The following is a 21,368-nucleotide window of genomic DNA, read 5'->3' as shown; positions in this document are numbered from 1 at the left end:
GTCCAGCCAGGCCAGCATGGGGGACGACGAGGACGACGACGAGGAGGAGGCCGGGCCGCCGCCACCCTACCACGACGCCCTCTACTTTCCGGTCCTCATCGTCCACCGGCAGGAGGGGTGTCTGGGCCACAGCCACCGGCCGCTGCACCGCCACGGCTCCTGCGTAGAGACCTCACTGTGACCTCTGTCCCCGGCGTGGCCCGCGCCGCCCTCCCGCCTGCCCCTCGCCGGACTATGCTCCCTGTGCGAGTCACCACGGTGACTGAGGCCGCGCGGGGGGCAGGGAAAGGGAGGTGAGGGCCGCAAGACAGACCCGGATGGGACCGAGACCCCTGTTGTCCCTGTACATAAAGAGACCGATGGGTGGGAGGGGGTCGGCTGCTCCCCGAGATCCCCCTGGCAGAGTCATTCTTCCAGCCCCACCCCTGAGTTCCTAAAGGGACACCTCCCTCCTGTCCAGCCCTTCAACAGATCTTCGGACTGTTAGATGACAACCGTGCTGTGGGCCCCGCGCTGGGCCTTGTCTGAAGGGAGAGGTCCTGGCGTGCAGCTGGGAGATTTAGAGGCTGTGGAGAAGGGAACTTGGGGTTTTCCTTCCTCCGTGGCCTCACTCCCCTGGGGCCTCTCTCTATGGAGGGAGCAGTGGTTTGGTGACCAGCAGGCTGGATTCCAACTAGCTAATGCATTTAGCGGGTCTGAGGCTGGGGCCAGGTGTCAGCCCCAAGCTTCCATCCAACACCGTGGAAATGTTGCTATCCTCTTCTTGGCGCTGACTCCAAGATTGGGGTTTCCCTTCTGCCGCTCCTTCCGCTGTTGTTTATCTAACTGTGCCCCCACTCCAGGTCCAGAGGGACTGTGCACACCGCACAGACGGCACTCATCTCCCACTCCCTGGTCCTGCAGAGCTGTTGCCAGGGTGCAGTGGGGAGGAGAGTGAAATGTGGAGGACTGTGTACCTCAGTCCTTTCTCTAAACTCCGCAGCCTCCCAGCAGGGGCCTCCTCATCTGGGTTCTGGGTGTGTACTCCCTTTAGAGAGTGTGAGATACACCTGGGCGGGTGGCACTTGTTAAAGCTGGCCAGGGCGAGTGACTAAGGGGAGAGAGCATGACATAGACCTGGGTGACAACGGGGACCTCTGGAAGCAGGTGGGAGTAAGAGAGGAGAGGGCAGTGGAGGGTGGAGGAAAGGACTTCCAAAGGTGGAGTGTCTGTGGGGGCGGCCTTTGCCTCCCTAAACCTGTGCAGAGGAGTGGAGCGTGCTTCTTCCTCAAACACATCTCTGGGGGGCTGAGGACGTTGTCACAAGTCCCAACTGGAGAAATAACTCAATTCCAATGGCAGGGTCAGAGGCAAGCATTCTCTAAATCTTGCCCAACCCTTCCATCCTCCCCTATCCTATGAGCTGAAGCCCTGCTGTGTGTCCCAGGGTCTTCAAAGGGGCATCCTGCCACCACCCCAGGGTGCTGGCCCCACATCCTGTTCCCCTAAAGCTCTGACACCGCCTTCTCTCCCTGTGCTCACCCCATCACCTCCACCCCAATGTGCTTCAGTGTGCATGTCTGTGAACAGCCCTCCTGCCTTCCCAACTCCCCTGGCTAAAGTCTCCCCAGCAGATTTAGTGCCCAGGGATTGAGCTCACATTTCAGGCTAGAGAGGATAACCCTTGGGCCACCCACATCTCTCACCCCTGATGCTTCTTACTTCGCCTGAGCCATCAGAACTCTTCCTTCCCCTCCTTCAGCCCCTCTCATCTTCCTCCAGCCCAGCCAGGCCTGCACCACCAACTGTGTGGCCTCCACCTATGCAACATCACTTCTGGCTCCCCTTCCCTTCTTCCTAGGGAGAGGGGCCCAAATTGTGGGGATACCATGGCCCATGGCTTCTAAAGGGTTTAGCTTTACTTTCAGATAGAGATGGCTGAGTGAGGAGGGAGAAGAGGCTAGAGAGAGGCTTGGGCAGGGGAAACAGCTGCCCACCAGGTTTCCCTGGCAGCAGTGCCCACCTGCCTATCAGCACTGAACCTGCCTGGACCCCGAGTCTGTGCTCCTTGGGGGCCTGGCATTTGGAGCACCCTTCTTTCCTCTGAATGGACATCTGTGAGGTACAGGTGGTGAGCTGCGGCCTCAGGCTCCATTTCTTAGCCAGCTGGCACCCGGATGTCATGCTCTGTGTGGGAACAGCCTGGCCACCTCAGGGCTCCCGGGGAGGAGGAACATGGCTCCTCCTCCCTCAGGCCTGTTCCTGAGACAGAGCCTGGTCTCAGAAGAGGGGAAGGGGGACCTCTATTATTATTTTTGCCTGTATCGACCATTTCTGCCTAGGTTGTCTCAGACAGCCTCATCTCCCACACACGCACAGACTTAGAGAGAAACCAATTCTTTGGTCTATTTTCTTGGTAGCTTTATTGATTGCCAGGGAAAACAAAAACCAGAAAATTAATCTCTAAAATTAAACTTTACACTGAATGTTCTTGTTTCTCTAATTAGAACCTCTGCTAGCAGCTGTGGCTACACACACACACACACCCTCACACCTACACGTTTGCACTCCGGAACTGTCAGAGGGTGTCAGGCACAGACAGACTAGCTTGCCTAGACAGGCATACACATGCAGTCACTCCCAAGCCCCCTTTGGTGCTCTGCTTAGCGTCTGCTTAGTGGAAGGAGTCCTTGGAGAGCAGGCACTCCTGGATTGGGGTTGTAGCCCATGACCTGCCCTTTGGGGACACAGTTCTGGAGGCTCTGGGCCAATAAATCAGCCTGAGGAGGATGGGGAATGGCGCTCAGCCTGAATCAGTCAGCTAGGTCTCTTGTGGCCCTGGGGGCTGATGTGATTCCTGTAGGTGTGGCCCCAGGGTGGACAGCTACAGAGTGATGGGGACTCATGGAGGGCACCTGGAAGGCTCCATGTGGCCTGGGGACAAGGGCTTGTGGGGTGGGCTGGGCCTGGCTGGGGAGAAGACAGGTCTCTGTCAATTGGGTGCATCACACTGTGGCCTTTTTGTCGTGGATTTAAGCGCAAAGATTGTACAAATCAAACTGGTGGATAATAAAGTTGTGGATGACTCACTGACTTCCTGTCCCAGTGTGGCACTTCTTTCCCTCCCTCCCAGGGAAGCTCTCTGGGGTGGGTGGCAGGAATCGTGTCATCTACAGCTGCCTCCCCAGAGGAGGCCACTGGGTCTGAGTCTCTGGTGTCATTTCGTTGTCCCCTTCCCTGGTTGGGGGTTGGGGAAATAGGGGATGGCGTGGCCTATAGATCTGGATCACCTAAAGCAGAGTCAAGCAACAGGGAAATGCATCTACAGGGGTGAGGGTGGCAAAGAGAGCCAGACATAGCTCTGCTGTAGCCAGTGTGTGTGTGTGTGTGTGTGTGTGTGTGTGTGTGTGTTTGAATATCAAGGATCTGTTTGGTAGAGAAAAAAATGGTGGGGAGGGGAGTCAGGGAGGCAGGCAGCCCCCATGGGAGACTCTGGCAGGCACAGTCCCTCAGACACCTCTCTGACTTCCCTATTCCTGGAAGAAGTTGGTCATTTGTGGGGGTCCAGTAATATCCTTTCCCTGGGCACAGGGGCTGGGTTCCTACTGCATACCCTTTCTTCCCCCATTCCAGTCTCCCTTTCCTGCCTCATGTCTCCATCCATACAACCCTTGATCACTCCAAGGATATTCACGGTCCCCCTCCCCGCTCCCTCTGAACCAGAGTGATACTCTGCAGCAGGCATGGCAGGGGTATGAAATGAGGGACAGGGATGGGGCCATGATCCAAGTCAGGTCATTTTATCCCACAGAGTTCTCAGGGCCATTGGCAGTGATGGTTGACATGAAGTGGTTGGGATTCAAGGCCCGCTGGCGGGCTGCTTCTCGGTTTGCATAGAGGGCCTGGCCAATGAGGTATTCGCTTTCCTGGGCCACATCTGACAGGCGCAAGTCAAATTCCAGGAGGGTCTTGTTGTCTGACATGCCTTCCAGGAGTTGCTTCCCACCATCCTGGGAGAAGGGTGCAAAGGAAGGGGTCATATACATCACTACCCAGGATCTGACATACATACTACACATTTTCATGTAGATGTGATAAAACATAAAGTTTCGCAAAACAATACTTAACCTTTTTGTGATGCATGTTGACATATTCTATTCTTTTCCTTTTGAAAAATGGCAGCCAATACCCACTAAATTGATTTCTCAACCCTACTACCTTGAAAAACATAATCTCTGGCAATGATGAGAATTCCATTCCTTTGGTTCAGCCATGGGCTTGTGGGACAACTATAATGAGATGCAAGGGGGAAGCTGAGAGGGGGTGGCTTCTGGGAAGGTTCTCCTCACTCCAAAAAGAGAAGAAAAGGGAGCAGTTTCTCCTGTTTTCTGCCTCTGCGCATGTCCCTATGTCAGATGTCAAAACTGTGGCAGCCATCTTGGGACCGAGAGAAGCACTAGAGAGGCCTTAGCCACAAGGCTGGGGTGGGCAGAGCAGAGGGTAGCACTGAACCCAGGGGTTTACCAACCCTACAACCCTCTAATTCTGGTTGTGGGAGACACTGAATATTCCTCCTGCTTAAGGCCATTTCTGGTTAAGCTTTTTATTACTTGCAGTCAACAGCACCCCCTCTAGAAAATGTGTGTGTGTGTATGTGTGTGTGTGTGTGCATGCACACGCGTGTATGTGCCTGTGTAGGTGAGCAAGGTTCTCATGGGGAGGTTTAGCAGAGGGTTCAGTGACCTAACGGAGGGCCCCGCTCAATGGTCATCACAGCTCCAACCCCTGCTGGGTTGGGTGGGCTAGCCCCAATGTGAAAGAATTTCATGTTGGGAAGCAGAATGCCACCATTCTGTGGTTGTGACCCAGTAGTGTGTTGCAAAGTCAATTTAATGGGTCACAGAAGCATTTAAAAATACAATAGAGTAGAATGTAAAGGAAAATATCAGCATATATCACAAGTCATAAATTTCAAAATTATGTTTATGTTGGTGTTCATGTAAATTGCATTTTTTTTTTCTTTTTGAGATTGAGTCTTGCACTGTCACCCAAGCTGGAGTGCAGTGGCATGATCTCAACTCACTGCAATCTCCGCCTCCTGGGTTTAAGCAGTTCTCCTGCCTCAGCCTCCCAAGTAGCTGGGGTTACAGGTGCATGCCACCACACTGGGCTGATTGTTGTATTTTTAGTAGAGATGAGGTTTCACCATGTTGGCCAGGCTGGTCTCAAACTCCTGGCCTCATGTGATCCACCCACCTCAGCCTCCCAAAGCGTTGAGATTACACACGTGAGCCACTGTGCCTGGTCATAAGTTGCATTTCTTACTCTCAGACTTGGTTAAGAAAGTTTGAGAGACACAGTCTATTAGAAAGGACTCAGGCTTTCAATCAATCTTGGATTTGAACCACAGCCTTGCCACTTTCTACTGACTTCATGCCCTTGGGCAATTCATAATCCTCTCTGAGACTTAGTGTTCCATCTAGAAAGTAGGGTTAAATATACTTAGTTACATACTTAAATATATTTAGAGTTAAATATGCTTAGGGTTAATATACAGTTACTTAGATAACCGTAAGGATTAAAGGAAAAATAATAATCACTGGGATACACAGTATGTGTGCATACTCGATGCAGTATGTAGTATGTAAAGTCTGTGATCTTCACAATTATCCCACAAGTACTCCAGGCAGTTGGATTCCACACCCACCCTCACAAGCCCAGAGTAGGTGGCTCACCAGCCCGATGTGGTTGCAGGACAGGTTGATGCTGGTGAGTGTGGTGTTGATGGCGAGCACCTGCGACAGGAGTGTGGCGGTGGGTTCAGACAGCTCATTGCCACCGAGGTGCAGTGTGGTGAGGCACTTGTTGGTCTGCAAGGCATGGGCAAGAGCCTGGCCACCCTCATCCTCAATGCAGTTGAGACGTAGGTTGAGGGAAATGAGGTTGGTGTTGTGTGCCAGAGCATGAGCCAGCGACTGGGCACCAGGTGCACGCACCTGGTTGTTGGCCAGGTTGAGCACACGCAGGCGGCTGTGGCTCAGCAGCTTGGCAGCACCTCGTGCACCACGGTCCCCAATGAGGTTGTGTGACAAGTCCAGCTCCTCAAGGACTGGGTGGTCCAGAAGACTTCGAATTATGATGCGTGCCTTGTCATCATCCACCTTGCTTCGGGTCAGCTTGAAGATCTGTGGGCAGGCAGAGGGTCTATGGCACCTGCCAGCCAGGGATAATCAGCCTGCCCACCTAGATCTTTGGCAAACTTGGCTCACCTAGTGTTGGCCACCTGGCTGGGTCTTGGAGGGGGCCAGGCCTACCAGCATGGCAGAGTAGTGTAGAATTAGTGGCAGGTAGCGGGGGGAAAGATCACTGTTTATTGAGCAATTATTACATGCTTGACTCTTTCTTTTATCTTTCTTTCTTTCTTACTTTTTTTTTTTTTTAATGGAGTCTCGCTCTGTCATCTAGGCTAGAGTGCAGTGGCACGATCTTGGCTCACTGCAAGCTCCGCCATGCGGGCGCACATCATTCTCCTGCCTCAGCCTCCTGAGTAGCTGGGACTACAGGCGCCCGCCACCACACCTGGCTAATTTTTTGTATTTTTAGTAGAGACGGGGTTTTACCGTGTTAGCCAGGATGGTCTTGATCTCCTGGCCTCATGATCCACCCGCCTCGGCCTCCCACAACACTGGGATTACAGGCATGAGCCACTACGCCTGGCCACTTGGGTCTTTCATAACCATTATCTCTAACCTTCAGCATCTCGATGAAGAAGAGAAAGTTCTCTCCATTTTGCAGATAGAAAATGGAGGCTTATATTATTTCCCCAGAATAATACAGTGATTGAAGCAGTGGAGACAGGTTTGGAATCCAAGCCTGCCTGAGGCCTCAGCCCCTCACTGCATCCTCCTCTGCCAGCCAAGATCCACCAGGGCAAGGAGAGGACCTCTTTGAAGGAGGTTGCCAGGGCAAGAACCAGGGAGAAAGTGGGGAGGTAGAGAAGCAGGAAAAGGATGAGATAAAGAAATGAAAGAAAGGGGATGGGGCTGGCAGTATGAATATTGTCCATGGGAGCCTCTCCCCCTCACCTTCCTGCTGGCTTATCCTGCTTCTCTCTCTCCCTTGAGACCTCTGAGTGTCTGACCTCTCTCTCCCTAGCCTTCAGTTCACTCCTCTTTACACCCCTCTTACCCAGCTGAGTCTTTTGTGTCTATTCTCTTTTCATTGCATCTCTCTGGCAAAGCCCTACCCTGGATCAGCCCCACTCTCTATTTTCTGCATGCCTGTGCGCAAGCAACTGACAAAATAGAAAACATCAGCTGACGGGACTGGTTGCTATCACTGGAACCACCAATAGGCTTGTAATGCTGCATGCCAATCTAACTATATTTCTCTGGCCAAAATACTTGCCTATAATCTACAACAACTATTTCAGCTTTTTGCAGCCTCCTCATAATTCAGGAGCCTCCTTGCTGAGCTCCCTCTTTCTGCAGGTTAACTCTCCTCTTGCCTTCCCAGCCATTGAATGGGAACCTGTCATTTTCCTGATACCAAGCACTGACTTATTGGTCTGTGAACCCGTGCCTCTCTTCTACATTCATCCCCTTTCTTGCAACTGGATGGAACCTTACACTGGTTTTAAACATATGTGAGTTATTCTGAAGGAACTCAAAGCTCTCATCTGTTATGGCTGTACCTTTCCCCCTTCACAGCCAAGTTCTTGAAAGAGCTGATCACAGCCACCCATTCCTCACTTCCCACTCTCCCCAGATACCACTGCTATCTGGCCCCTGCTCCTGCCACTCCACTGAAATAGTTCCCCTAGGTGACTTCCACATTCACTAAATCCAGTCCTCAGCTCTATTCCACCCCATTGCTCACTCCCTCTACTTGAAACATACCCCTCCCTTGCTCTGTGACACAATGCCATGTCCCCCATTTCCTCCTCCCTCTGGCTTCCTGGCAAGCTCTTCTTCCACTAAGACCACATGCCAGGCCTCTCCTTGTCTTGCTTTTGGCTCTCCCCTGTGAGACTCCATCCAAATCCAGGGCTGCAACTGCCACCTTCATGAAGACGGCACACATTTCCACATTCAATTCAGACCTCTCATCTGAGAGCTTCGGACCCTCTACCCGACTAACAAAATGACCCCTTCTTTGAGATGCCTCGAACTGAAACTTATACTCTTCCCCCTCAAAACTGATCCTCTTCCCACATTCCCTGTCTCTGCAAATGGCCCCTTCAGCCATCCAGCCTTACAAGCCAGACGTCTTGCACCTCACCTCCTTCTCCTTCCTTCTCCTTCAGATCCTCCCTATGCCAGTGTGGCCCGTGCATGCCAGACACATGTCTGCCTAAATATGTCTTGACTCTCTCCACTCCTCTGAGGCTCCACAGACACTACCCTTGCTGAAATGACCCTCACCCTCACCTGGATTTGGCAATGATCTCCTACGTAATCTGCACGTCCACTGCTGCCCTGCCCAGGCCATCCTCCCTCACAGACAGAGTGACATTTTCACGTGTGAAATCCAGTAATGGTACCTACCTTTTTGCCTAAAACACTTGGATGATGTCCCAGAGCTCCTAAGGATAAAGACAGTCTCCTGGACAAGGCCTCCTTTACCCAGAAAGGCTGACCACCTCATACTCTGTGCCAGCCACACAGTCTTCTTTTTCTCTTTGAACTGGCCATGTTCACTCTGCCCACAGAGCCTGTATGCACTGCTCCCTCTGCCTGGAATGTTCCTCCCTCTGAGACTATAACTCCTACTCCTCCTTCTAATCTCTATGTAAGTGACATTTGTTCAGGGAAGCCTTCCCCTGCAAGGTCAAATGCTCCTTTATAATCTCTCATAAGAGTATCTCTTCTTTATGGCATTCATCCCAATTCAGGGGTACCAGGAAAAAGTACAGGATGCCCACTTAAGTATAAATTTCAGATAAATAAGAATGCTCCATGGAATATTCGGGACATATACTAAAAATTATTTGCTCTTTATCTGAAATTCAAATTTTTTGGAGACGGTCTCATTTTGTAATCCAGGCTGGAGTGCAATGGTGTGATTGCAGCTCACTGCAGGCTTGAACGCCTAGTCTCAAGGGATTCTCCCACCTCAGCCTCCTCAGTCACTGGAAGACTACAGGTGTGAGCCACTGTGCCTGGACCTGAAATTCACATTTAACTGGATATCCTGTATTTCTATTTGCTAAATCTGGCAACCCTATTCTAGTATCAATTTTATGTTTATATGATTGCTGATTAGTGCCTTTATCCCATCAAGAGTGTTAGCTACAGAGGGCACAAATGGCACAATCTTGCTCATCCTTGAATCTTCAGCACCTAGGACAGGGCCTGGAGTGCATATGTTTGTTCAATGAAACAAACTGGTGAACTGGGAGAGCAGCACCTTGTTCATCTCTACACCCCCAGAACCGTGTGTCTTGGTGCAGGGTGCATTAAAAAACACTTGGCCAATGAAAGAGAAGGAAATGGGAAGAAGGTAACAATAGAGGGGGAAGAGGAGGGGAGAGGGAATCTGAGAGATGCTGAGGAGGGGTGGGGGGCAGGCTGCGAGCAGACAGTACCTTGAGGGTGTGGCACGCCTTGATGGCGGCTGCCAAGGAGTGGCAGTCGCGGTAGGTGAAGAGGAAGAGATTCCACTCGAAATTCATGCCGCAGTCCTTGACATCGTACACCAGGTCCAGCTCCTCCAGGTGGCTCAGGCCAGCTACCAGATCGCCTAGTTGATAGTGGTCAACGGTGGGCTCCTCCATCTCTCCCTCGCTGCCTGAGTCCGACTGGTCACCCGGTCGGAGCTGGGCCGGGAGCCGCACCGGCGGAAGGAACTGATCGACGTGGACCCTGCGCACATAATTCCTGCAGAGCGGCAGCAGGTCGAGGATCACCGCGGGGTCCGTGGTGCCTGGGATAAAGTGCTTTAGCAGGTTCTCCAGGTGCCGCTCAAAGAACATGCGTTTCCAGCTGCCGCCATGGTGGGCCACGTGGCACACGGGCCAGCGCTGCATGCAGCAGCGGAGCCAGTAGTTCTCATTGTCTATCAGGTTGGCGGTCACAGCCAGTGGTAGGTCAGGGGACAGGTGGTTCAGGACCTTCTGCTGGTGTTCCGGGAGCATCTGCTTCAGGATAGGGTTTTCTTTGGGAACAGAGGAAGGAAAGCAGGGGGTCACAGTATTGGGGGACACCTCAACATGACGCCTCAGGCTGGGCCTGCCTGGGAGCACCAGGCAAAGGGAAGACCCTTCCCTGCTTAGGGGATAGACAGCCTCTCCTCTCAGAGGGGATCAGGCGGAGGGTGGGACACCAGCCTTTAGCTCTGGGATGTTCCCTGCCTGAAGGGGGACATCTCAGCATCTGTTCTCAGGGAGCTCCCAGACTGAGGAAGACTCTCAGGTCCAACTCTCAATTACCACCTGGTCTGATGGGGAATACAATTCCTGAGGTCAGAGGCTTCCAATCTTATTTGATTCATCCATTTCAAAACAAGAAATTTTTTGAGCACCCACTATGTGCCAGAAACTGGAGGTACCACTATGAGAGACTACTATGTCCCACGTGCTGGAGATATAAGAGTAAGCAAAACAGGGCTCCTCCCTTTTGGAGTTTACATTCCAGTGAGGGGAGGCTGACAATAAACAAGTAAAATGAGTGAGACTGGGTGACGATAGTTGCTGGAGATGAAATAATGGCCCTGTCCTCAGACAGCGCTCCATCTGGTAGGAGAGGCTGGTAACCCATCTTTGGAAAGGATCCATATTACAGAGCACAAAATATGGAATGAACCAAGAGACCCTAGAGGGCATGGAAGACTCCATCAGAGTGGAGGGTGGTTCACTTGGGAAGGCTTTCTGGAGAAGGAAGTAGATATGGCTCAGGCTGGGTTTTGCTGGAGAGAGTGGAAAAGGCAAGGAGGGGGCAGAGGCATGGAGGGTGCAGTGTGGGTGGGAGCCTGGTGGGATCTGCCAGTGGGAACAGAAGGAGAAACTGCCTTGGCCTTGGGTGGAAGAGAAGTGTTGAGTAGGTATGAGGATGCCACACGGGAGAGCAGGGGCTGCCCCAGGACCCAGCTTCTGCAGTCTTGGCTCCAGAGAGTCCCCACCCACCTTGCCCCACTCTTGGCCTTCTTCTTCCCACCCAAAGCAGGGACAGACTCACTCTGGAAGTTCCTGATGATGTGCTGAATGCAGAGCTCTGTGAGGAGGGGCACGATGGCCAGTGACCACTCAGGATCCTCAGCAATGATCCGGCGCATCCGATGGAAATTGGCCCCAGGATGTGGGTTCCTGGACTTTGCAGGGACTGGTGTGATTGAAGGCTTTGAGGGCTGTGGGCCTGTGCTTGAAGTGTGTCCTCCAGTGGAGGACTTGTCCTGGGTGGAGACCGAGGAGTGGCTGGGGTCCAACAATGCTGATGTTGTTACGGTATCCTGCATGCCGGAGGCTGGTAATGTAGGGGCGGGTGGCCCCTGGATGGCCTTATGACAAGAAACTTCTCAGACTGGCAGGTCCTTGATACAGGTAGGGATCTGGAGCAAAAGGAAGTGGTAGTGCTGTTACTTTGGAGGGTCTTGGTGGGCATTTACTAAGAGAGGTGGTACAGAATAGTGCTTAAGGATCAGTCCCTGGAGTGAAGCAGATCCAGGTACACATCCACTGGTTATCTGTGTGACCTCGGGCAAGTTACTGAACCTCTCTGAATTTCAGATGCTGCCTCTTAGAAATGAAGGTCGCAGTTCCAGTAGGATTATTTGGAGGAGTGGATAAAATAATGCATCCAAAGGGCATAATATATTATCTGACACATGAAACTAGCAAGGAGCAGCCCAAAATGTTAGATAATAGCTCTACAGCAATTACAGTAATTGCTCTGTGCCAGACAATCTTTTTAGTTCTTTATGCCTATTAATTCATGTGTCCTCAGAAAAGCCTTTTTCAGAAAAGCCTTTTTCAGATAGGCACTTATATTATTCCCATTTTTCTGCTGGGAAACTAAAGCACAGAGAGGCAAATTGACTTGTCCAATGTCATGCAGCTTAGAAATATTACAGGTGGGTTTAAATTCAGTCTGTCAAATTCATGCTCTGAACCCTACATTGGACTGGCCCTCTGAGGGTGAGGGGTGTATATTGCTAAGACAGGTATAATAAAGAGCCATTCAACTCAAAACAGGACCCTGCACTCAGTATTTTATAGAACAGCAACTGCCTGATCCATAGGATGGGGTTGAGAACAGCTCTGGCCAACAGAAATATAATGCAAGCCAAAATGCAAGCCACATACGCTATTTTAATTTCTTTAGTGCCCACATTTTAAAAAGTAAGGAGAAACAAGGCTGGGCGTGGTGGCTCATGCCTGTAATCCCAGTACTTTGGGAGGCCAAGGTGAGTGGGTCACTTGAGGTCAGGAATTCGAGACCAGCCTGGCCAACATGGTGAAATCCCATCTCTACTAAAAATACACAAATTAGCCGGGCATGGTGGTAGGCGCCTGTAGTCCCAGCTACTCGGAAGGCTGAGGCATGAGAATCACTTAAATCTGGAGGGCAGAGGTTGCAGTGAGCCAAGATTGCGCTACTGCACTCCAGCCTGGGTGACAGAGCAAGACTCGGTCTCAAAAAAAAAAAAAAAAAAAAAAAAAAAAAAAAAGTAAAGAGAAACAGGTAAAATTAGTAGCTTTTTTTTTTTTCTGTCTGCTCTTGTTGCCCAGGCTGGAATGCACTGGTGCAATTTTGGCTCACTGCAACCTCCGCCTCTTGGGTTCAAGTGATTCTCCTGCCTCAGCCTCCCAGGTAGCTGGGATTACAGGTGCCCGCCACCACGCCCAGCTAATTTTTGTATTTTTAGTAGAGATTGGGTTTCACCATGTTGGCCAGGCTGGTCTCAAACTCCTGACCTCAAGTGATCCACCTGCCTCAGCCTCCCAAAGTACTGGGATTATAGGCGTGAGCCACTGTGCCTGACCATGAAATTAATTTTATATTTAGCCCAGTATGTCTAAAATGTTATCTATCATATAATCAATATAAAATTATTAATGAGATATTTTATATACTATGTTTTCATATGAAGTCTTCAAAATCTGATGGCTCAATGGGCACATTAAGTCTGTGGCTACCGTTTTGGAAAGTGCAGGTTGAGAGAGAAAGGAGAGGGGAAAGAGACCCATGCCCTGCCCAGGGTGCCAGCAGCCTCCTCTCCTCCTTCCCACTGAGAGCTCAAGCTCCAGGTCCCTTCCCTTCCATCTCCCCATCCAGTCTGCCTCTAGCTCTCCCAGCCTCCCAGCATTCCAGACAGCAGCGGGCAGGCGTGGGAGGCGAGAAGGCAGCTAAATCTGGGGCTGAAGACAGAAGACAGAGGATGTGTCTTGGTCTGGGGACCCTCCCCCATTTGCCCATTCCTGTACCCTTGCACTCCTGCCCTGAGATCTGCAGGAGGAAATGGGGCTGCTGGCACTTAGCTCCTCCTCCAGGCAGTTTCCCATCAGATGTGCACCCTGACGACTCAGTGCACTGGGTAGTGGCCGGTGGGAGGGAACACTCTGAACCAGCAAAGGCGTCCTTGGCAGAGGGAGGGACCAGATGGTGCTCCCCAGCCTGCCAGGCATCTCAAGGAGGAAAATCCTGGTTGAGAGGCAGGTGGCGGGGAGAGGGATAGTGCAGGAAAGATATCTAGGTATTGTGACATCCCTTATGCAAATCAAATGCAAATTCACACACAGATTGTGTCCAGAATTGTGGAATAACTAGATCGTGCTTTTTGACTAATGGCCTCTCAGAGTGTAGGGCTGGAGGGGGTTGTTGCTTAGTGGTACCAGCTGACTTTGCATTTCTGACTTTGCCAGTTATGTCTTTGTGACCTTGGCCAAGTTACTTAACCTATCTGAGCTTCAGTTTCCTTATCTGTGAAACTGGATAATAATATCTTCCTACATGGGCTGTAGTGGAGATCCCCCTGAGATAATGGTCGGTTAATATTGATCATTGTAAAGAATATAGGAGGGGTGTGTGGAGAACGAAGGTACTATGAGGGGCAGGGGTCTGAGGCTGGAGAGAACACATCCTGGAGACCTGCTTCTTGAATGCTGACCTGAGATGGTATCTGTGGATGAGTGCAAAGTTTCTGAGGTCCTTCCCTATTTTCAGGATCGATGTGAAGGGCAAGGAGGCAGGGTGGTGTTGGGGGCTCATAGACAGCACGACAGAGGCAATGGAGGAAGGTCAGAGGCAACAGACCAGACCAACTCCTGCTTGGTTTTGGCCTAAAACATTCTATAATTTCCCTTGGTCCCAGATATGTCCCTGGACACCCATGGGCCACACCCAGGGAGCAGGACCAGGCTTGGCAGGGGGAGCCCCAGGTTGCTGGTATGCATTGCCCTGGAGTTGGCTCTTTAGTCATTCCTCACAGCACCATCCAGCCTCAGCATTCTGGCAGGCAGTCCCTTCTCCTTCTTCTCCTGGGGAGCCACACCTGGGAAACCCCACCCGGGGCCAGGCGGGATGCCTCTGCAATGAGGTGACTCTAGTCCCACCGCCTAGCACCTCACATTCAGGACCTGGAGTTCTTCCTGCCATCTGGTCCTAATTGCTCTTGCTGCTGTTTCGTGCCTGCAGCCCGCCTCTGGGCATGACACAACAGGACCCATCGGGGCATATTCCAGGGCCCTGAACCAACTTCTCAGAAGGAAGGGGCAGGGCCTCGCTCCAAATCACATGGCTGCCGTGTGCATGGCTGGTATAAAAATGAGCCCCTACCACCTTCAGCGTTTACAGGATCATCCATACCATAAGGCAGGCAAATGTTGAAAAAATTAACTGCGTAAGATCAGAGTTGATAATTTTCATTTAATCATCTCTTGATTTTTAAAAAATGGATATCACAAAAATATTTTGGCAGGCAAATTATTACCAGACACAGAAGATTCTTCTAAGGAGGATTTTAGTTCTAAGTGTTTTTTAAAAATCTACTTTTAAAACTAACAAAATAGAAAACAAAGTATATTTAAAAGGATAACGAGCAAAACTAACCCCTTGCTGCCCCGCTATCACTGTTATGAGGAGGATATGGAGTGTGGCTCCTCCCTCGGCAGGCCACGTTCTGACCCCTGCCCTTGAGGGCCACCCTTTGGTGTGCCACTCTCTTAGCTCTCCTCCTACTTTCCGACCATTCTTTTTCCAAAAGTCTTCACCACAGACTTCTCTCCCTCTGGCCATCCCCTATGTGCCAAGGTCCCTCAGAATTCTGCCATGGTCATCCACTCATTCCTGCTGATGGGCTCTAGCTTTCACCTTTTTCAGGTGGGGTTTCTTAACTGTGATGTCCCAGGAGAAGCAGAGGGTACTGCTTACCAGGATGGTGAGGCTGGGGGGTGGTGGTGTGAGTAATGCCAGACTCTCCTACATCTGCATTCCAGACTCAAGTCCACTGGGATGCTGCCTAGGTCCCTCAAACTCAATCCATCCAGATGCCAGCACCAGAAGCCAGGGAGTCACCTCTCTCTCTTTCAACCCTCCCACCCCACCCCACCATCTAGTTACTGATTCAGTTCTGCCTCCCACCCAGGCAGCCTCTCCTTTCCTGCTGCCGTCTTAGCTCAGGGCCTCAGTGTCTGTCCGGATCACAGCGTCAGCTGTTGGGCATGTAGTCTCTGGCATCCAGTCTGGTTCTCTCACATCCAGCCTTCACACAGCCGCTGTGGCAGGCTCCTTGTAAGCCCTCTAGTGGCTCATCACTGCTAACGGTAAAATCCAGCCTCCTCACCTTGGTGTGTAAGGCCCTCCGTGGCTGGACACCTTGTTGGAAATAAGCTCCTCTTTGCATCTGGGACATTGCAGCCCAGTTCATGCTGCCAAGCCCTTGCTCAAATTGTTCCCTCTGAAATGCCTTTCCCACCATCTCAGCCATAGAAAGGAACAATCACTGGTCTTCTGAGTCTGAACTCAAGCACCACTTCCTCTCTGAAGGCGAGGTGCTTCTTTGTCCCTGATGCCACAAAACAACCCCTCCCATTGTCAGACCCCATCTTTCCAGTACCTGTATCACTCCAGTGACCTGACTGCCCACCCTCTCACCACACCCACACTAGACTGTGAGCTGCTCGAGGTGTAGGGGCTGTCTCCTCCTCAGTTTTGTTTCCAATTCCTAGCCCAGTGGTAGGTCTGCTTGAGGCGAGGTAGCTGGTGTTTGGGGCTGCTCCTCTGGCTTCTGATAATAGATTCTGGCCAACAGGAGTATCCTGTTGGTCACGGCAACTTGTTTGGGGGTGGCTATCTGATATAAGCCAATCAGAGTCCTTCTTGAGATTTGTCCAAGTGGAGGGAGACAGAAGGACATGTGTCCTTGAAGGATCTGGATCTCCTGCTGCTGGAAGTCATTTCTCTCCACACTCACAAGGTCTGTTTGTGGCAAGAGGGAATCAAGCCTGGGGGAGAGCAGCAGAAACGAAAGATAGACCCAGACAGCATCCTGGTATCTTCGATCCCCATGCCTAGTCCCGGAGGCTCCCAGAGCTGTCTGGCTCCTTGGCAGTGCCTTCAGCTCTGAGAGCTAAGTTGGCAGCCTTCTAATAAGTCCCTCTGCCAAAGCTAAGAGTTGGGTTTCTACTCCTTTTGACCAAAAGGTCCTGCCCCATTTTGACCAAAAGGCTCACTGTTTGATGACTGAAATTATGGGAAAAATCCTAAATCAGTAGATGAAAGAGTTCAATGGGATAGCTGAGAAGGGTCAAAGGCCCCCAGGTTATTACTCACAGGACCTGATTCACTCCTGTGGCCTCTTCCTCTCTTGACTGCATTGAGCCTCTAGTCTCACATTCCATGTCTCCCGGGCTGGGACAGTATCAGCACCTTACAACTGTCCAGCGCTTAACAGTTACAAGGTCCTTTCAAGGTCCTTTCAGAACTATCCTCTCAGAAAAAAAAAAAAAAAAAAAAAAAAAAGGCTGGGTGTGGTGGCTCACACCTGTAATCTTAGCACTTTGGGAGGCCAAGGCAGGACGATTGCTTGGGGCCAAGAATTCAAGACCAACCTGGCCAACATAGCGAGATGCCATCTCTAAAAAAGAAAAAAAATCTCATGTGACTCTTCAACCACCCTATAATGGAGCTAGGATAGGCTTCCTTATCCCTATTTTACAGATGAAGAAACAAGGAAACAGGAAATGACTGGCCCTAAAACACCTATGAGAGCTGGGGCCAGCATCTGAGGGCAGGTCTCCTACCTCTAGTCACAATACACTACCCCTCCACAGTCACTCAGTATGTCCCCCTCCCCTGGCTGTTCCTGCCCTCCACTAGGAAAGAAGAAAGAATATTCTTGCTCCTTGGGAAGTGGGGAGGGCTTCCCTGGGCTGAGAGCGCTCCCAGGCCTTTGGTACTTTACTGTGGGAATTTCAGGGCCCTAATGTACAGTTTTCATCCCTGTTAAGGTAAATGCATTTTCCCCTAAATGAAACAAAATTTAATATCAATACTTGTGTGCCTATATCCATATGTTAACCTTGAACTGCTTTTTAAAAACACATCTCATCATTTTAGGTCAAACAAAAGCATAGTAAATCATAAAATGTATACTGACACTAATGTAGCAAACTTTTTTTTTTTTTTTGAGATGGAGTTTTGCTCTTGCTGCCCAGGCTGGAGTAAAATGGCGTGATCTCAGCTCACCGCAACCTCCGCATCCCAGATTCAAGTGATTCTCCTGTCTCAGCCTCCCGAGTAGCTGGGATTACAGGCATGCGCCACCATGGCTGGCTAATTTTGTATTTTTAGTAGAGATGGGGTTTCTCCATGTTGGTCAGGCTGGTCTTGAATTCTTGACCTCAGGTGATCCGCCCACCTTGGCCACCCAAAGTGTTGAGATTATAGGCATGAGCCACTGTGCCCAGCCTAATGTAGCAAACTTTTTAAAACGTAGACGTTGTAATATATTGCTTCTGACAGTTTAAGTGTGCAGAAATTATATATATAATACACATGACTATATGAGGATATATATATTCATTCCACACCTTAGTGTGAATGAGTTACAAAGCAAAGTTAGAAAGGGGGCAAGGAAGGCCGGGTATGGTAGCTCATGCCTGTAATCTCAGCACTTTGGGAGGCCCAGGAGGGTGGATTACCTGAGGTCAGGAGTTCAAGACCAGCCTGACCAACATGGTGAAACCCCATCTCTACTAAAAATACAAAAATTAGCCAAGCATGGTGGTGCATGCCTGTAATCCCAGCTACTCAGGAGGCTGAGGCAGGTGGTTTATAAGATAATTAGGGAAAAAAAATGAAGGTTGAACCCAGGAGGCAGAGGTTGCAGTGAGCTGAGATTGTGCCACTGCACTCCAGCCTGGGCAATAAGAGCAAAACTCTGTCAAAAAAAAAAAAAAAAAAAGGCACGGGGAATAACCATGGAGAGGAGAGGAGGTGGGGAGGGAGTGGGCACAGGAGAAGACAGGAGTCTGAGAGAGCTCTGCCTGCTTCACAGGTTGGCCTTAGTCTGGCCTGGCAGTCACCAGCCTGCAGCTGAGGGTGCGAGTAGGTGGCACTATCTTCCCTGGGAGCCTGCAGGGATGGGTGCATACCCAATAGCTGGGGGCCCGGAGCACATGGACAGTCCCCAGTGACTCCAGGGCAGTCCTGGAGGTGGTTGAAGGGTCATCTTCCTCTCTGGAGCTTTCCTTCCCTGGGGAACCTGTTGGGTCAGTCAGAGAATCCCAGAGTTTGAAGACTAGGAGCATGCTCAAGACTCCAGTCTTGAACATGGGCAGGGCAGGAATCCTGACATTCCAGAGAGGTCAGGGCCACCAGGAGTGGGTATGTCTTGTGCCACCACCTAGTGTCCCCATCCAAGGATGTGCTGTGCTCTCAGAGGGGGAAAGTGGGAGAGTGGGGACATATGTAGTGGACTTTCACTTCTCTGGGGCCTGCCTTTATCAGCTTGTTTGGCTTCACATGGCTATGTCTCTAACCCGGTACCACAGTCCCTAGGGAAGGGCTAGTCCTCCTCCCCTGAGCCCCTACTGTGCATCCTCAGGACCAGGGTCCAGGGTCCTGAAATCACACACAGGGAACAACGTCCATACCAGGCCATTAACTCAAAGGACCGGGTGTGAAGGACTGCTCTTTCCATGCCCAAGCACGGGTAATAGAAAGTGACAAGATGCTCCAGTTTGGCCAGAGTTGTCCTCATTTCTGATGGCTTGAATCTGGTGGACAGGTGTTCTGGGAACCATACCCTTGGCTATATATAGCTATGATTTATTGAGAGCTCTAGGCTTTCAATAGCATGTACATAGCAGGAGGCAGGACAGCAGCTGGCTAAGTACTCAGGAGTTGTGCTGCTGCTTCAAGTCAAATCTCCACGGTGCCCCCTACTATCTGTGCAACCTTGGGCAGGTCCCCGCTTGCCTCAGTTTCTTCATCTATAATGTGGAGACAGTACTTAATAGTACCTATTTCATAGGATTACCCAGAAGATTAAGGTGTTAATGTGTGTGAGACATTTCATATAGTGCTGGGCCCAAAGCCAGCACTCAAGATGTGTGTTAGATATAGTGAAGATGCTAGATGGCTTACTTACATCATTTTATTAAATTCTCAAATTAATTATTGAGGATTATTATTTAACACTATTGTCCCTGTTTCACAAATGAAGAAACTGAAACTTAGAAAGCTTAAGTAACTTACTAAATGTGTCACTAGCTAGTAAGTGGAGAAGCTGAGGTTTTAGTTTGTGTCTGTCTAATGCTCTTACTTCCATGAGATGCTGGGGTTGCTTATAAATTGCTCCCAACTCAGTCATTCACAGCACTTTTCCAGTGAGTCTCCCACTTTCTCCAGCTCATGAGCTCCCTTGTTCACCAACACGGAGCCCAGGGTTATCCCCTTGGTGCTGACCTAAATAGTCCAGGCTCCCTCTTCCAGTTCACTGCTGGGCACAGGAGCCTTCTGCAAGGCTGGACCACTGCCTGCATCCTTTGGAGGGCCCGAGGAGCCCAACGGAGTGCTGCAGAGTGGTGCTCTCCTGCCCCTGGCACATTCCCTCCACAGGAAGTCTCCAGTCTTCTCCATCCTTCCTCAGGTCCCCAGCTAAATCTAACCATTCTGGGCAGGAGCTCCTTCCACCTGCCCTAATGGGAACACGAGGAAGATGCTGTAGGTGAGCATTCTCACCTTCTTGTGCATCACAGTCCTGGTCCTCAACTGTCCTCACCTCCCTTCCTCTTAGCCGAGAAGTGGAGACACCCAGTCCTCTTTGGGCAGACTGCACCTCTGTGCCTGGAATACTTCCCCAGGAGCTGGCTCTGCACTCACTGCTCTGACTGCCTTCTCAGCCGCTCCCACCCCAGATTCCCTCAGGAGAGCCCTCCTCTGTCCTCAGGACTCTCGGTTTTTGTCTACACCCACCTCCTCCATTTCTTTCATGCCCACCATGTCTTACTTTGGGGTAAGTCACTCACAAGTTGGGAATTTCATTTATGGAAGGGCAAAAAACTTTCTTCAACCGAGCCTCGGCCCGCGTACTTGGACTTGGGCTGGGTGAAACCGCCAGTTCACTTATCACAGCCCCTGGGCTGGCCTCCTCCCAACTCCTGACCACTCAGGTCTGTTGTCTCAAAAGGGACTCCAGCGGCTCTGCTCCCACCCCTCCTTACTTTCAGCTCAGACACCCTAGCAGGGAAGCTCAGCTCCAAAGGCCACGGGGTCCCTCCCCCATCCAACCTGGGGTGTAGAGGCGCTGGTTTCTCCTTGGTAACCCAGGAAAACCGGCAGTGCAGTGGGAGGGAGGGAGATGTAGAAGCAAGCTTCTGGCCCTCGGGTGCTGGGAACAGGGACGGCCTTTCGGAGAAGCCTGGAGCCCCAGAGCTTGGGACCGCTCTCCTCCACGCCCTACGGATGCCCCATTTTCCTCCTCTTCTTCCCAGAGTCCCTCCCCTCGCCTCACTCGGATCCCCAGGCTCGGGCCAGACGGTCTGCAGACAGTGACTGTGGTGGGGAGGAGGCGCTGGGCGTCCTCGCATGGAGGGCGTGGGGTCTCCCGTGGGTACGGACCGGCGCTTCCCCGCCACAGAAAACGGAACCCAGGCAATGGCCGCCTGTGGGCTTCTGGCAGGTGTGGGCAGAGGACGCTAGAGGGGCTCCCGGGCCCAGCTGACCTGAGCAGGCCCCGATAAGGCAGACCGGGGCTATGTGTCCCCACTCCCCGAGGTCGCCTCACCCGCTTCGGGAGCCTCGGCGCTCGCCTCATGCAGTCCCGCGCGCCGGCGCCGGTCATTGTCGTTGGGGACGCCCCGCGTTGCTAGGAGCGGGCCGGGGAGGACGAGTGCGCCGCGGTTCGGAGGAGGAGGCGCTGCTGCTTCCTCGGCTGCAGCTGCGCGCCCG

At 51.4% G+C, this 21,368-nt stretch overlaps 2 protein-coding genes across 3 annotated transcripts in view; one reads left to right on the top strand and one right to left on the bottom strand.

Annotated features, from left to right (window-relative positions):
• TMEM151B (transmembrane protein 151B) overlaps window positions 1-3,073 on the top strand; it is a gene marked incomplete at its 5' end in the record, with an annotated part of 6,297 nt that extends 3,224 nt beyond the window's left edge. The window contains one exon of the mRNA XM_011960438.1: window positions 7-3,073. Within this exon, the coding sequence (XP_011815828.1) occupies window positions 7-181 (175 nt within the window). The remainder of the gene's footprint in view (window positions 1-6) is intronic.
• A 690-nt stretch (window positions 3,074-3,763) lies between these two features.
• Window positions 3,764-21,368, bottom strand: part of TCTE1 (t-complex-associated-testis-expressed 1) — a 17,852-nt gene continuing 247 nt past the window's right edge. The window contains exons 1-5 of one of the 2 annotated variants that reach the window (XM_011960331.1): window positions 20,709-21,227; window positions 11,154-11,523; window positions 9,566-10,134; window positions 5,715-6,164; window positions 3,764-3,989 (exon numbers count right to left, since the gene is read on the bottom strand). In XM_011960331.1, the coding sequence (XP_011815721.1) occupies window positions 3,780-3,989; window positions 5,715-6,164; window positions 9,566-10,134; window positions 11,154-11,430 (1,506 nt within the window). In that variant the 5' untranslated portion in view covers window positions 11,431-11,523; window positions 20,709-21,227 and the 3' untranslated portion in view covers window positions 3,764-3,779. Of the gene's footprint in view, window positions 3,990-5,714; window positions 6,165-9,565; window positions 10,135-11,153; window positions 11,524-20,708; window positions 21,228-21,368 lie in introns of those variants that run through there. The other variant, XM_011960330.1, reaches the window with a different exon arrangement.

Source organism: Colobus angolensis, unplaced genomic scaffold (assembly GCF_000951035.1).
Source record: "Colobus angolensis palliatus isolate OR3802 unplaced genomic scaffold, Cang.pa_1.0 Scaffold51, whole genome shotgun sequence".
Taxonomy (NCBI): Eukaryota; Metazoa; Chordata; class Mammalia; order Primates; family Cercopithecidae; genus Colobus; species Colobus angolensis.
The sequence above is the reverse complement of the archived record's forward strand: the minus strand, read 5'-3'. Positions and strand labels throughout refer to the sequence as shown.